Source organism: Zootoca vivipara, chromosome 8 (assembly GCF_963506605.1).
Source record: "Zootoca vivipara chromosome 8, rZooViv1.1, whole genome shotgun sequence".
NCBI lineage: Eukaryota > Metazoa > Chordata > Lepidosauria > Squamata > Lacertidae > Zootoca > Zootoca vivipara.
The window spans coordinates 27,798,037-27,812,218 of NC_083283.1; the positions used below are offsets into that span (position 1 = coordinate 27,798,037).

General features: G+C 42.2%; 1 protein-coding gene across 4 annotated transcripts in view; it reads right to left on the reverse strand.

The window, feature by feature from the left end:
- The window catches only part of RALYL (RALY RNA binding protein like), a 255,235-nt gene that overhangs the window by 57,189 nt on the left and 183,864 nt on the right, over positions 1 to 14,182 (reverse strand). Inside the window, exon 1 of one of the 4 annotated variants that reach the window (XM_060277727.1) lies at positions 12,313 to 12,541. The exons of the other annotated variants lie outside the window; for them this stretch is intronic. Coding sequence (XP_060133710.1) covers positions 12,313 to 12,349 — 37 coding nt within the window. The 5' untranslated portion in view covers positions 12,350 to 12,541. Of the gene's footprint in view, positions 1 to 12,312; positions 12,542 to 14,182 lie in introns of those variants that run through there. 4 annotated transcript variants of the gene reach the window in all.

The following is a 14,182-nucleotide window of genomic DNA, read 5'->3' on the forward strand; positions in this document are numbered from 1 at the left end:
GTCCTTTATGACGACAGTTCCAAACTGCGCCAGTCTGGACATCATCCAATTTGGTATGATGGAGCAGGTTTGGGCTATATTTGGATACCATTGGACACCATTTTGAATCAAAATGGCTGACTGAACTATTCCAAACTGCACTGATTTGGTCACCTCTGAAGATACTGTCACCCAATATGGTGTGACAGTTCCTGAGAGCGAGCAGCAAGTTTTGAATGCTCTCAGATGCCATTTTGAATACGATGGTGGACCGAATCATTCCATATTGCACTGATTTTAATCAAAATCATCAGAAAATAATAAGTGTTGTGCACAGCATTCAGCCAAAGTTCAAATCCTGAATTCAATTGGGCCCATCCATGCTTTAACCAAATCGGGTTGAGACAGCCCCAAATTACCTTGTGATGGTGGCAGGAATGGTTGGGGACTGAACTGCACAAGCAAATCATAAAAAAAATGTTTACAACAACAGCAAGCTGAAATGTGTATGCTTTTTATTTCTTTTCTGGCTGTGGCCTTAATTATTTCTGGTGGGCTCCTGAATGGTGCTTCTCTCTGTCTCTCTCTCTCTGTCTGTCTGTCTCTCTCTCTCTCCCCTACCCTTCAAACACAGACACACACACTCCCTCAGATTGCACAAAACCAGAAAACTACACAAGCAAACCACATAAAAAAATTCTACACCAGATATTGCACAGCAATCTGAAAAGTGTGTGCCAAGAATTTGCTTACATTCCCCTGCCTCTTTTGATACCTCAAATTTGCATAAAACCAGAAAATTGCAATAGTGTGTGGTGAGAATTTACAATTGCCTGACTACGTGCTTTTGTGCATTTTCTGTATGTTAACAACAACAACAACAACAATGTGCACACAGTTATCTGTGCACATGCCCTGTCAGCACTTCATCAGCAAAACAGAACTAAGAAATTAGAAGGCAGGGACAAATGCAAAAGGGAATGGAAAAGACCAAAGTTGTTCCGCATATACAAATGTGTGCGGGTGTGGACTATTCTTGCCTAATTCAAATGGGGGAAAGTGGATTCAAAGCTAAGTAAAATGGTCAAATGTGGACAGTTAGACTTACAAAACAGGGCACCTCTGAACACATTCTGAGCCTAGGAATGTGAACTGATCTCACAGGCAAATTATGTTGTTGCAGGCAAACCTACCAGGACCCTGAGATAATCTTCTGAGGCCCTCCTTTGTGTGCCTCCTCCTCGAGAGGTCCAGAGGGTGGCAACAGGCCTTCTCTGCAGTGGCTCCCCGTCTGTGAAATGCTTGCCCCAGGGAAGCTCGCCTGGCACCTTCTTTATACAGGCAAAAACATTCCTTTTTAACCAGGCCTTTAGCTGACCTGATCAACATCCTAGACCAGGCACCCCCAAACATAGCTGTCAAGTTATCCCTTTTTTAAAGGGATTTTCCCTTATGCTTAATAGGCTTCCTCGCGAGAAAGGGAAAACTTGGCAGCTATGCCCCCAAACTCGGCCCTCCAGATGTTTTGGGACTACAACTCCCATCATCCCTAGCTAACAGGACCAGTGGTCAGGGATTGTGGGAATTGTAGTCCCAAAACATCTGGAGGGCCGAGTTTGGGGATGCCTGTCCTAGACCCTTTTAAAATGTGGTTCTTTTTTTGGAGGGGGGTTATTATTGGGTTATCTTTTTTTGGTATTTTGACTCAAGTCTGCAACACAGGGGTTGTCTCATTAGCACTGGTTTGATCCAGCAGGCTCTTCTCAAGTTCTGGTTACCCCATGCTTCTCCACTTGTGGAGAAAGCACTTTGTTATAGTTGAATAACCGGGAGTCAGGCTCCCTTTTGATCTACTGCAAATCACCCAGAGATCTACCAGTAGATCCTGATCTACAATCTGACACTCCTGATATACTTGATACTGGTAACACCAAGTATGTGTGCACATTCACAGCCATATAAGCTGTGTAACATCCGAGAGAGAGAGAGAGAGAGAGAGAGAGAGAGAGAGAGAGAGAGAGAGAGAGAATTTAATAATAAATTCTATAAGAAACATTTTACAATTCCTGTTAAGGTTTCCATTATTAGTTGCCCAGTTCTTCCAAGCATATAGGAAATAGGCGGGAACATGGGGAGGCCAGGATGTGACCTTGTAGGCAGGGAAAATCACTGACGTACGAGAGCAGGATGTGGCAGACACAAATAAAAAGTATAAAGTGCTCATGTGTGAGGGAGATAATATTACCCAGTGCTTGTGATGAGAAATCTCTGTCCAAGCTCATTTACAACTCTGTCAGTTTTAAGCCTTTGGGACACCGTCTGAGGAATACAGACACCATTAATTCTAAAGTTACATTTGTTTGCGGGTAAGGTAGTTACGTTATCATTCTCAAATTGCCAACAGAGCTCAACAGCACTTGAATGCCTGCTTTGCACCACCACTGCAGGCTATAAGTGCAATTATCTTTTCCTACAAAGGTTGCAATTATCCATTTTTTAAAAAAAGTGAACACAAAACAAGCAATAGAAACCATCTGAGAAGCAAGACAGTAACCGTTTCTGGAGGAAAAGAAATGGTGAATGAGATTATTGTTTTCCCCTTCAATTTAAGAGTTTCAATTTCCCTTGCATGACAGGGTCTTTTGAAGATTTTCATCTCTGGGAAATTATTTTTTTAAGCGTTTGCACATAGCTATGAGCCACAAAATTAAAAGACAGCTGTATATTGTAACCACCCAAAGGGTTGCTGTTTTATGCTCTTCTGATGAGTAACTTCTACCCAGAGTCTTGTATGCTCTGACTTATATACGTCGGCCATGCACAGAATTTTCTGGCGCTACCAGCCTTGCAATACTCTCTTGTTCCAAGTGTGGTCGTCTGCAGAAGGGTTCCTTGGACAAGCAGTTGTTGTTGTTTTAAACCCACGATCTGGGAAAAGTGATCTTCTCAATCTTCCCTAAATGGTCTGTTTAGGATCAGCAATGTGCAGACTATTTAGGGTGAATGGATTTTGAGCATGCAATATCACTTGCAAAGTTTTTCCCCCCTACGAGTTATTATATATTGTTCAGGTATTTTGGAGCCGCTTTGGTGGCTTTTAATGTGTCTTGACATATGCATCTTCACATACATATAGCATTCAGGAGGCCATTTGGTGCCCGTTAACACACATTGCTGGAGGGAATTCCAGAGTTTAACCATGCACTGTGTGAAGAAATCCTCCATTTTGTCTTTCCTGAAGCCAGTGTGGTGTAGTGGTTAAGAGCGGTAGACTCATAATCTGGGGAACCGGGTTCGCGTCGCTGCTCCTCCACATGCAGCTGCTGGGTGACCTTGGGTTTAGTCACACTTTTCTGAAGTCTCTCAGTCTCACTCACCTCACTATCTGAAGAAGTGTGCATGCACACGAAAGCTCATACCAATGACAAACTTAGTTGGTCTCTAAGGTGCTGCTGGAAGGAATTTTTTTATTTTGTTTCACCTCACAGAGTGTTTGTTGTGGGGGAGGAAGGAAAAGGAGAATGTTAGCCGCTTTGAGACTCCTTCGGGTAGTGATAAAGCGGGATATCAAATCCAAACTCTTCTTCTCTTCTTCTAGAATTCAGCTTAATTACCTGTTCGTTTTAGTACCTATTATTTCCCCAATTCCTGCTTTTGTCTTAACTGAAAAGCCTCAAACATTGTAAGCTTTTCTCCTAGGGGAGTTTTTCAGGCCCTTTGATCATTTTAGTTGCCCTTTCCTGCACCTTTTCGAGCTCTACAAATGACCTTTTTGAGATGTACAAGGTCCCTGCTCCCCATCTCTAACCTTTATTACGTGGCCTGAATACAGATAGGTTCTTAATCAGTACTAAAACGTGCCCATTAATACTAGATTGGGCCAATCTGTTCAGTAGTCGATCCTGTTCTGCAAGAGCAAAAGCAGAGAATGACTCAAGAAAGGCAGCATAAATTTCTCCTCACTCATGCAAGGTGGCAACGTATAAAATGTTGTCCACTGTATCCAAGCATCCTCCACAGATGCCTGACCTTCTTTTCCTCAGAGTTGTTCATGAAAGCAGATTCTGCAATTGACTTAGACAGTGGAACTGCAGTGGCAGATTACATGTAATCAATGAGCATTTTATTTCTCTGTGAGCCACGACTCTTTTTTTCCTCAAGTGTCACTTGTGTTGGAAATGTTATTAAGATACAGGAAATTATTTAGAAGCACACTAAAAAGAACTGCTTCAGCTATCTATTCTGTTGGGGTTTTTAGATAGAAAGCCTAGTTATTTTCAGTCACGCAGGTGTCAGTTTGTTAAAGGCAATTGTTTTGGAAAAGCCAATTATTCTGAGCGCTGTATATAAATTTCAATCCTCACTTCCAATTTGCATAAAGCTGCAGCAATTCATACTTGCATTAGTTAAAATTTAAGGTTACTTCTTTGATGGCAGCCAGAGAAGCTTTAAACCAGCCTATGTGAGCTATTTATGAATCAGATAATTAGGTTTTCCAAAGAGCTAATGTTTATCAGCATAATAGAGATGTAAACAGCAGTCCTGATGAGCTTCACAAATGGTTGGGTCCAAACTTTTGTTCTCTTTTAAACCAGCATTCACTATTGTATTTCAAGAAGCAGCATGAAGATTGGGCTAGTAACAAAACTGCACTAAATAAGAGTTTACATTTTAGGACAGTTGCAGAAATACATTATTTTGTGCATGAACACCAGCAATTCCTGGGAGAGGGGGGCATGTATTTGATTTGTCAACCTGGCTCCTTCCAGATGTTATGGACTATAAGACTCACTATTCCAAAACACCTGGAGGAGATCAGGTTGGTGAGGGTTTAAAGCACACACCATACAAATTTACCTTTTGCACAAGATGCATTTCAGCCTTATCAAACTTTTTGTAAGTTACTGGACATACAAAGCCGGCTCATACATAGTGAGTGTGATGTAGTGGCTAGACTAGGAAGGTGTGGGTTCAAATTCCTGCTGGGTCACTGCCTAACCTACTTCACAGGAGGGTGGACCATGCTGCAGGCCACCCAGAGCTACTTGGAGGAAGGGTAGGATCAAAATTAGATAATTAGATCTATGGCTTGACTTTTTAGCTATCTACCTCAGCATTGCTGTCTCTGCCCATCACTCTCCAAGCTCTCCTTCAAGTACAGTAGCTTTTCTTTGCCAGGGAGGAAAGAATGCAAGAAGATTCCTGATAGGTCCTAACACCAAAGGCTTATATACCATCCTTTTATTGCAGTGGCTAAGCACCAGAACCCATGTGGGGTCCACAAGTGAAATGTAAGTGCAATAGACCCCTCCAGCTGCCCTTCCCCAGAAACTAGTATTCAGAGGCATGCTATCTCTGATTTTGGAGGTAATATATGTAAAACTACCACCCATAGAATTAAGGAATTCTATGCTTGGTCCAGGAGGAGAGAGGGAGAGCATTCCATTGTGCAAGGAAGCATCTTTGCTCTGACAGAAGGACAAACTTCGTACTACATTGGATTCTACTCTGGTCCCCCACCCTTAGTCTTTCTTTATCTCAGCAGTCCGATTTAGAATTGAAGGAGCTTCCTTGTTCTTGCTATTGATTCACTGCAAATCACCCAGATATCTACCAGTAGATTCCAATATACTTTCTGCCTACCCTCTGCCTTACAACATCTGAACAGCATCAGAGAATGGTATCAGATAATGCCTAAAGGAAGCATGCATGAGTTGTGCTGAAACCTGACAGCCACTGTTCAAAACCGTATAATGGTCTGATGTGCCACAAAGTTAAGGGCACTAAATCAAAGGGTTGCTTCCCATCAGGAAAATAAATGCTGAAGTTATTCTTCCTAATTAGTGAATGTCTTCACAGTGCTCCAGTTTGGGGTGGTTAAAATGTCACCTTGTTTACTGAAATAAACCAACAATTACACTTAATGCAATACAACAGAGGAACTTCAGGTATTTGTGTGACACATGGGAGCACTTAGCACCTCAACTCAGTGTTAGTGTAAAGAGGAAATCATAGCTTACCACCCTCGGGGAATTTCTTTGAAATGTGGAGAATGTGGAGAAAACCTGGCAGCGGTGAATTGCAATTCACATTGAGCATCAGAGCTTGCAAGAGGAATAAGAAGTTCATTGTTTTGAATCACAGCAAAGCTCAAGGTCAAACAGGATAGAAGACCCGGTTGCCAATATAAATGGGAACTGGCTAAATTGCTGGTCTGTTCTTCCAAGCTACCTGTCCTACAGGGAGGGTGGAAACAAAGAGAAGTACTGAACTGCATGAGGTTGCAGTCCTACAACAAATGAGCCTGCTTAAGAAGCTGACTATTCAAGGCTGAAGCTTTAGCTACAAAGCCTTCTTTTGTAAGATGAACAAGCTTCATGGGTGCATAAAAAGCAGGGAGGAAATAAAATTTGAGTTTCAAGGTCATTTCAAAGGACAAAGGAAATAAAACCCAATCTTTACCACAATGCTATCTTGACCACACAATGATATACAAGTATGTATGTTAGATCCGATTTTAAGTCTTCCAGGAGTTATCCCCCATTATACTGTCTTGTCATGGACCTGAAACAGCATTAGCATCAAGATTCATTTCCTCGTACAATACCTTGAGGGGTATTTCTGCAGCAATTTTTTATACCTGTGACTTGGATGATGTTTTCCTTAAAGTGGTCTGTAGTGCAAATACAAAATCTAGATAGGCTAGAATTCACATTTAATTTCTCTTTTACATTGTCTTGTGCTCTGGTGCAGTTTGATAATTTTAAACTCTGGACTTAGGGCTTATCCTAACCTTCATTTGCCCCGTTTCCCCAGGGAAAACCCACATTTTAGTGCTGAATCTCAAACAATGGCAATTGGGTTTTCCAGAAAGTGTGGATGGGCCCTAGGTTTTTCAGTTTAGGAAGCTTTCTCTTTAAATGGTAATGTACATATATTATTCAGTGGAGCCAAACAGCAGGATGCATGAGCCCCCTGCAAAGCAAAGGAGGCTCCTGAATGACTCTAAAAATGCTCCAGTGGTGCTATAGCAATGACCAATAATAGCAGAAAAGGAAGTAAGTCACCATCAATCAACGCTCCGGCTGCCGGCCATTTTAATTTTAAAACACTTCCGACCCCTGGAAAAGGTGGTGGTGAGCTCAGCCGATCAGAGGACAATTTTGGGTTCTAGGGAGAACCCAAATGAAGAGAAATGAAGAGGCTCAATGACCTCCCAACCCCAAGGTCATCTGATTGGCTGAGCATACTGCCACTCCCACTCATGGATCTGAAATGCTTCAGATTAAAATGACATGTAACTGCAGCCTTGGAGGAGCTGGTCAATGTGACTTTACTAGGCACCAGGCACTAGCCAACCTGTCATTTTGCTTCCCACCCAGGGGAAGAGAAAATGGTTGATTCTGCCATTGAGAGAACCATGAAAGATTAAGAAGAAAGCACAGGGGAGCAGCAGTAGGAAGAGAAGAGAAGAAAAGTGGGTGATATGTGTGAGAGTCTGTGAATGTATCTTATTTGGTGCCTTCCCAAACCTGGGAGTATCTCCAGTAAGATGAGGCAATGCTATGAGAGACTGGAATTTTAACAGAAAGGGTTTCATTATGACTAAGGTTATCCTGATCTGGCACCAACATGTCAATGTTTTGTCACTGTTTATTTATTTCAGCCCCCACACCTGGCATACGATGCCCTTCCAACACATATGCATCTCTCAGGGCAACTTGCAACAATAAGAACATTAAATAATCAAGGACCATAAATAAAGCAAAACAACACTATCCCAAAATTGGAGACATGCTATTTTTTCAATCTGCTGAGCTGAGCCTGTCTATTGGTACTGTATATGTAACTTGTATCTCAGAATGGCCTGTTCCCCTATTCCGTAACATTTGGCAGTGGAGCTGTCTGGCTCCACTCAATAATATACGTACATTACCATATAAAGAGAAAGCTTCCTAAACTGAAAAACTGAAGAAAAGGAAATAGAGTTTTGCAAAATTTGGACATGATGCACATATTACTAGTGGGTGTTTCATATCCACCAGGCACCATAGATCTCTGATGGACTCAGTGGCGTGCTTTAGCCCTTTCTCCGTCCCTGACCTGCTCTCCAGAAAAGAAGACTATAATGCAGTAATTCTGAATGACACTAATGAACCTTGCTAATGGCCTTTCCTTACATAAATATGGTGGTCACCTGACAGGGCCCTTTCATCAGCTGAAACCACCTGAAACATTACCGACTTCATACAACAGGTATGGTTGACTTTGAATCCAGAACATCTGCTTATTACATTTTATCTTTCCCACTTCAGTCCCAACAGCCTGGCTGCTCCAGTGAAGCTGCTCCAGCCTCAGCCTATCTCTGTTTGAGCCTCTAGCTTTCATCTCTCTTCCTCCGAACAGCCTTTGAAATTTACTTTGGGAGTACAGCGTCTGCCAGGATGCATTTCTGATTGAGTTTAGTCTTGCCAGCCCTGATTCTGCCAAGGTTGCCTAACCCTCATAGTCCTGAGTCCTGCCAGCATAGTATTTAGTGGTGGCGAGAAAGGAAAATGTATCTGTGATATCTAATGCTCCCTTAACAATGATCTCAAAACTCCCTTTCTCCGTTCTGCTTTCAGTGCCTAAGTCCGCATTCTGACCTATCTAAACCTCCAACCAGTTTCCATACATTTTCAGTGTAGATGCTGCAGAACAGCTGTGCCATGTCAGCTCAAAGACATGGATCAACAGTAAAATAGTAGCACAGCCAATTCCACGGAGGTACCAAAAAGTGGAAACCTCTGCTGGGAATGTGGAAAAGGTTAATGGCTTTCAAAAAGTGCCATATTTTGCTCTCAAGGGTCCTTTTGTTGTTGTTGCATGGAGCAGAAAATCTCTCTTTTTTCCCTCTCTCCTTCAGATGCCTGTACACTTTCTGCTACCTGGAGAAGCTTTTATGGGAGGGAAGCATAAATAAATTTTAAAAAAGCAAATCGAACCCAGTATTTAACATCATACAAACAATGAACAAAGCGCAGTTGCCTTATTTGCCACTGACTATGAATGCCTTTTCCAAGTTATAAATAAATACCTTTGTAATACAGTGTTTTTGTTTCTTTCCCCTCCCCTCTGATAAGCATAGGAGCTTAAAGACAGCTTTCAAGAAATAAGTGCAGAGGCACCTGTTTTACAAAACCCACAAAGAACTCAGGCTAAAATTATTATTATTTATAGCAATGCAATAGAAGTTATTTAGGGCTGCATTTATGACTAGCAATGCTTCCAAAGGAACCTTGAAAGCAGGAATGCTTTTTCCTTCCTTCTGAAAACCTACCTGCAGCAGAAAAGACTGAATGCCAGACCACCTGTAAGACCTGAGGGATGTGTTTAACCTTTAAAACAGAAGCTTCTTATTTTACCCCTGCTCCCATATGCTAGATTTACACACTCAGAGTTGGAAATGTTCAGCACTGGGTATCTGGATAAGTAGGCGAAGGCACATATCCCTTTACTCTGTACCTGGTGTGCCTCCACCACTGGTTTGGGAAGCGGTGTGCACAGCACATCAACCACAATCCACGTCTAGTCCTTAGAATATACTGCATTAGATTTGCTTCCCCCACAAATTGAGAAAAAGAATGACTTGGCTGTGTTTTAAGCTGTGTTTAAGCAGCCAAAGCCTCACAGATAACCATGACTCCTTCTCCTTCGAACTAGAATTAGTACATTCCTCATACACAGTATTGTGGAACAGCAAAGTCACCCCAATAAGTTCCAGCCGTAGTTTGTGAGTGTCTCTCTGTGTGTAAAAATATGTGTTAAACAACCAACCTAAAGTCTAGAGAACTGCTACAATTAAACCCAACCTACTGTAGCTAGGAAGACAGGAGTGCCTGGTGTGCTCTGGTCCATGGGGTCACAAAGAGTCGGACACGACTAAACGACTCTAACTGTAGCTAGAGGTAGAGGAGGGTGCATAGCCATTAAGTATCTATTATTCCTTCCTCTCTTGCTCTCCCCAACTTCAGTGCCTTTTACACTCCACTCTTTCAACTTTGGACCCTGCAAATCTCATGGAGGAAGAGACGCCCACACCAGCGCACAGCTTAGTTCCTTCTATTTATTTGTGGTTCGTTACGTTTTTATCTGTCCCCTCCTCAAAGGAGCTTATAGTCACAGAATCGTAGAGTTGGGACCCTGAGGGTGATCTACTGTAGTCCAACGCCCTGCAATGCAAGGATCTCAACTTAAAAAGTCCACGACAGATGACCATTCAACCTCTGCTTTAAAACCTCCAAGGAAGGAGATTCCACAACCGCCTGAGGGAGTCCACTCCACTGTCCAACAGCTCTTACATTCCACTGCCTCCAGCATTTTCAGTTCATTGGGTTAACGAACAGTGAATGGCAAGAGGTTGGCCAGTGAGCTTAGTGGTGGAGTGAGGTCCTGTATGCAATGTAATTAGAGTCCTCCTACACAACATTTCCTAGAATCACTAGAGTAGTTTTAGGGCTGATGCCTTCAAATGAGTGGACTAATTTGTTTTTTTTTTCTCCTGTGTTTTCGCAGTCCAAGTCCGACACTCTAACCACAGCTCCACAAACAAGGAATAAATCACTGCTGTGCTTCAGCCTGTTACCAAAATGCCTTTAAAATAACATGTGTTTAATTTCAAATACTCCCTCACACCCCACAATGTCTTCCAGAGGATCTTAGAAAGTTACAACCATTTTTGTTGGTTGTGTTTATAACACTGGAATGGACCCATCAAAACCACACGCTTCCAAATGTTCATTTTTCTTTCACTTAGGATTCCTGTTTTCTTCTATGTACTATGAAACATGCAGGATAAATTAATCCCTTCAGTAACAGCCACTTTCCAATTGGCATAATAGCCGTTATACAACACTAAAATTTATTGATGCAATGTAATTTAGAAACTATTAGCCCTCCTACACAACCGTTCCTAGAGCCACTAGAGGAGTTTTAGGACTGTTGCCTTCAAATGGAGTGGGGCTATTTTTTTTCTCCAGAATGATAAATCAGCTTTTCCCTCTCTCACACACACTTAAAAATAGTTTCAATTACTAAAAAGCAAAAAGGAGGAATGATGCAAAGGGGTAACATTCACTTAAATGGGTGGCAGGGGGTGGAACAAGTCAATTCTGTTGCCATTCTTGGGGCGGGAGGAACTCGACAACAAGGATAAAATGACAGCTGAATTGTGTACAACGCTTAATTCACAGTGAGTGCACCTCTTTTTTCTACCCTCTCCCAAATATAGTGTAAAGAGGAAGAAAGCAAATTAAATCTCATCCTCATTCCCAAACAGAAATGGCTTTGGGAACCCCTAAAACTGTGTGTGATTGTGTATATCAAAATTGCAGGGATTCACAAAGAATAGATAGCAAAACTCTAATTGATAGTATATTTATGTTTGCTTGTGTTTTATTCATCCCGTTTTGTCTTCCATCTGTTTTACAAGATAATTCCCGCTTTAGTCCCACCTTTCTGTGTGCGTGCAAGAGACTGAAAGGGCAATTCTCTTGAAGTCAGAAGCAGAACTTCTATTGATTTTGTTGCTGTTGATGATCACTGCCTTTGATCTTAACTACACTACTGCGGGCTTGACAGCTTGAGCCCTACAAGTTTGTTCATTTAACTCAAATGTGCAAACCTGGCTAGACTAGGAGCACACCAAAGTGGATGCTGTATTTGTTTGAAGAAAACAGAAATAACATCTCATTCACACACACACACACACACACACACACACACGTTTACAGACATTCTTCTATTTTCTCTGTCTCCTTTTATGCTTTATCGGCTGCTTCCTTTCAAAAGTAGAGCTTCAAAAATGAGAACAGCCACACTCCTTACATGTCTTTCTACCTAAAGTCACGTTGTATAAAATAATGTAGTGATGCAAATGTTGCTCTTCCTCCCTGAACCCCAAATTTTAGGGTAAAACCCCCCATCTATCCCATCATAATTATACGAATACAGGATCCTAGGCTGCTGTGAACTAGCACTTGATCTCCATTTCCTTGTTGATTTTATAAAGCAGTCACTTGCTGGTGGTTTCCATAGTAACAAGTGACCTTATTTCCCCCCCCCATATTCTTCCGATCTCCTCTTCCCCTAACCATACAGAGAGTGTAGCATAAAATCACCGAAAATTCCACTTGTGCTATTTTATCCACTGCAGAAAAAAGTAAGGCACAGTTTTCAATCAAATTAGGAGAAGCGTACACCCTGAACGATCCTCCTCAACGAATCGATTTTTCTATATTTGATATATGCACAGACAAAAGCACACAGATGCAAGAATGAATTGCGACTACTTACACCTTTGGTTTCTGCGTTTGCTCTTGTACATAGTCATCCTGAAGACAATCCGGCTATCCAAGAAACAATTCTCTCCAAGACCGAGACAAAAGAGTCGAGGCTGTGCTTCCGCTCTGCAGTGAGGCAGTTGCTCACTGGCAGAAGGTAACCAGCAATCTCTCAGTGAAAAGCCAGGGTAATACCATTCTCATCCAATCTTGGGGAGATATTGCTAGCTCCATTGCCTCAATTGCTGCCTGGGGGTAAAATGAACTCCACCCCCATTCCTGTTAACGTTTAAGCACCTCTCCTGAAAACCCATTCACTCTGAGGAAACATAAATCAAGCCACGTTGCTTTAATGATGTAATAATCAGATATCATTTTTCTGAGTGACCTCAGAGTGTTCTTCCTTTGGAAATCACAACTGACAAGAAAACGATCTGGAGTAAATAAGTGTACATGCAATTAAAAACTGACTATTTTGTGGAGTGGCAGCAGGGGGGAAAAGCTACTAAACAGAAATAGTATCAGTTAAGTACTTATTGTTATACGTACCACAATCACTTACCCTAAAGCAGGGCTTGTTTTAACTTCTGCTGTATTGCTAATCATATATAGTTCAGGATGGAAGGAAATAAAGTAAAAGCTTTCTACTAAGCCAAATTAATGGGGATGGGAGCTTGGTTAGTGAAGAGCAAGGGTTGGGCAAAATAAGTTGAAAAAGCAACTCTTTCTAATGCCCTAGCCTAGTGTCACTTCTGTCAATGTTAATTCCCTCTTGTATAGCTTTAAAACATATTTCCTTAGGGTTCATGCCCTAAGTTCAAGCTATCTGCCCATACAGCTGCTTTTCACTTCAGCTCTTTGCTCTAATTGTCTCTTAACTGGATATCATGGTGAGAGACCATATTCTGTGAGAACTACTAATAGTCATTATGTCTGTTCGGCTCTTGACAACAATGCTTTCTTAGTGTTGCCAGAGCCTCTCCATATTGTCCTTGCACCTCCCATATCATCTGCTTGCAGCTGTCAGGACCTGGCAGCTAATGATGATGGGATCTGAATACTAGGACCAGCCTCCACCTTCCACGCAAAATGGAGGGTGTTCTAGCACTTTGATGCACCAGAGAAATGTAGCTCCTAGATGTTTGAAGCCAAGCTTCCCTGCATCCAGATGAAATCCAAGGCAACATCCTCAAACATTTAGATCCCCTTTTCAGAAATCATCAGTGGTACCTCCACCCTTTTTGTTTTCCACAAAACGTCTTCACAGGAAATACTCCAACCCCCTCCAAACACAAATGCCCTCAGATTCCTAACTGCAGTGGGCTTTTGACAATGCTGTGACTGAGAACCACTTCACCAAAGTCTCCCTTGAAGCTCCTTGCTGAATGCCCTTCTTTGCATCACAACATCCCACGGTCCTACTCGGCAGAAGCCCTACTCAAGCCTGGAACGCCTGACCTCCCCGAGTCCTTGCATTTCTGCCTGATGGATGGCCTACTCTGGTCTGGGAACACCTGACTCTCCTCTGCTTTTCAGTTTAATCCATCATAGACGATTCCCCCTTCTCTATCCATCTCAGCAAATTACAGAAATGTAACAAGACTTCCTACATTCCCCATCATTCAGAATACACTCCTGTCCTCATTCCACTTTTCAACCCACCCTTCCCCTTCTGGGGTAGCTTTCTTACTTGCTCTATAACAAGCCCCTTTTATAAGTTAGGTTCTGAAGTCTCAGCTCCATTCTGACCCTCCACTACCTAGAACGGGTCCCAATTTACACATGGTAGCTCCAAATCAGGGTAGTGGCCTGTTCCCCACTGAGAACACAGTCAGGGGCCGCAGAGGGAAGAAGTTCCCCCAGCACTGAACTAATCCACTTCC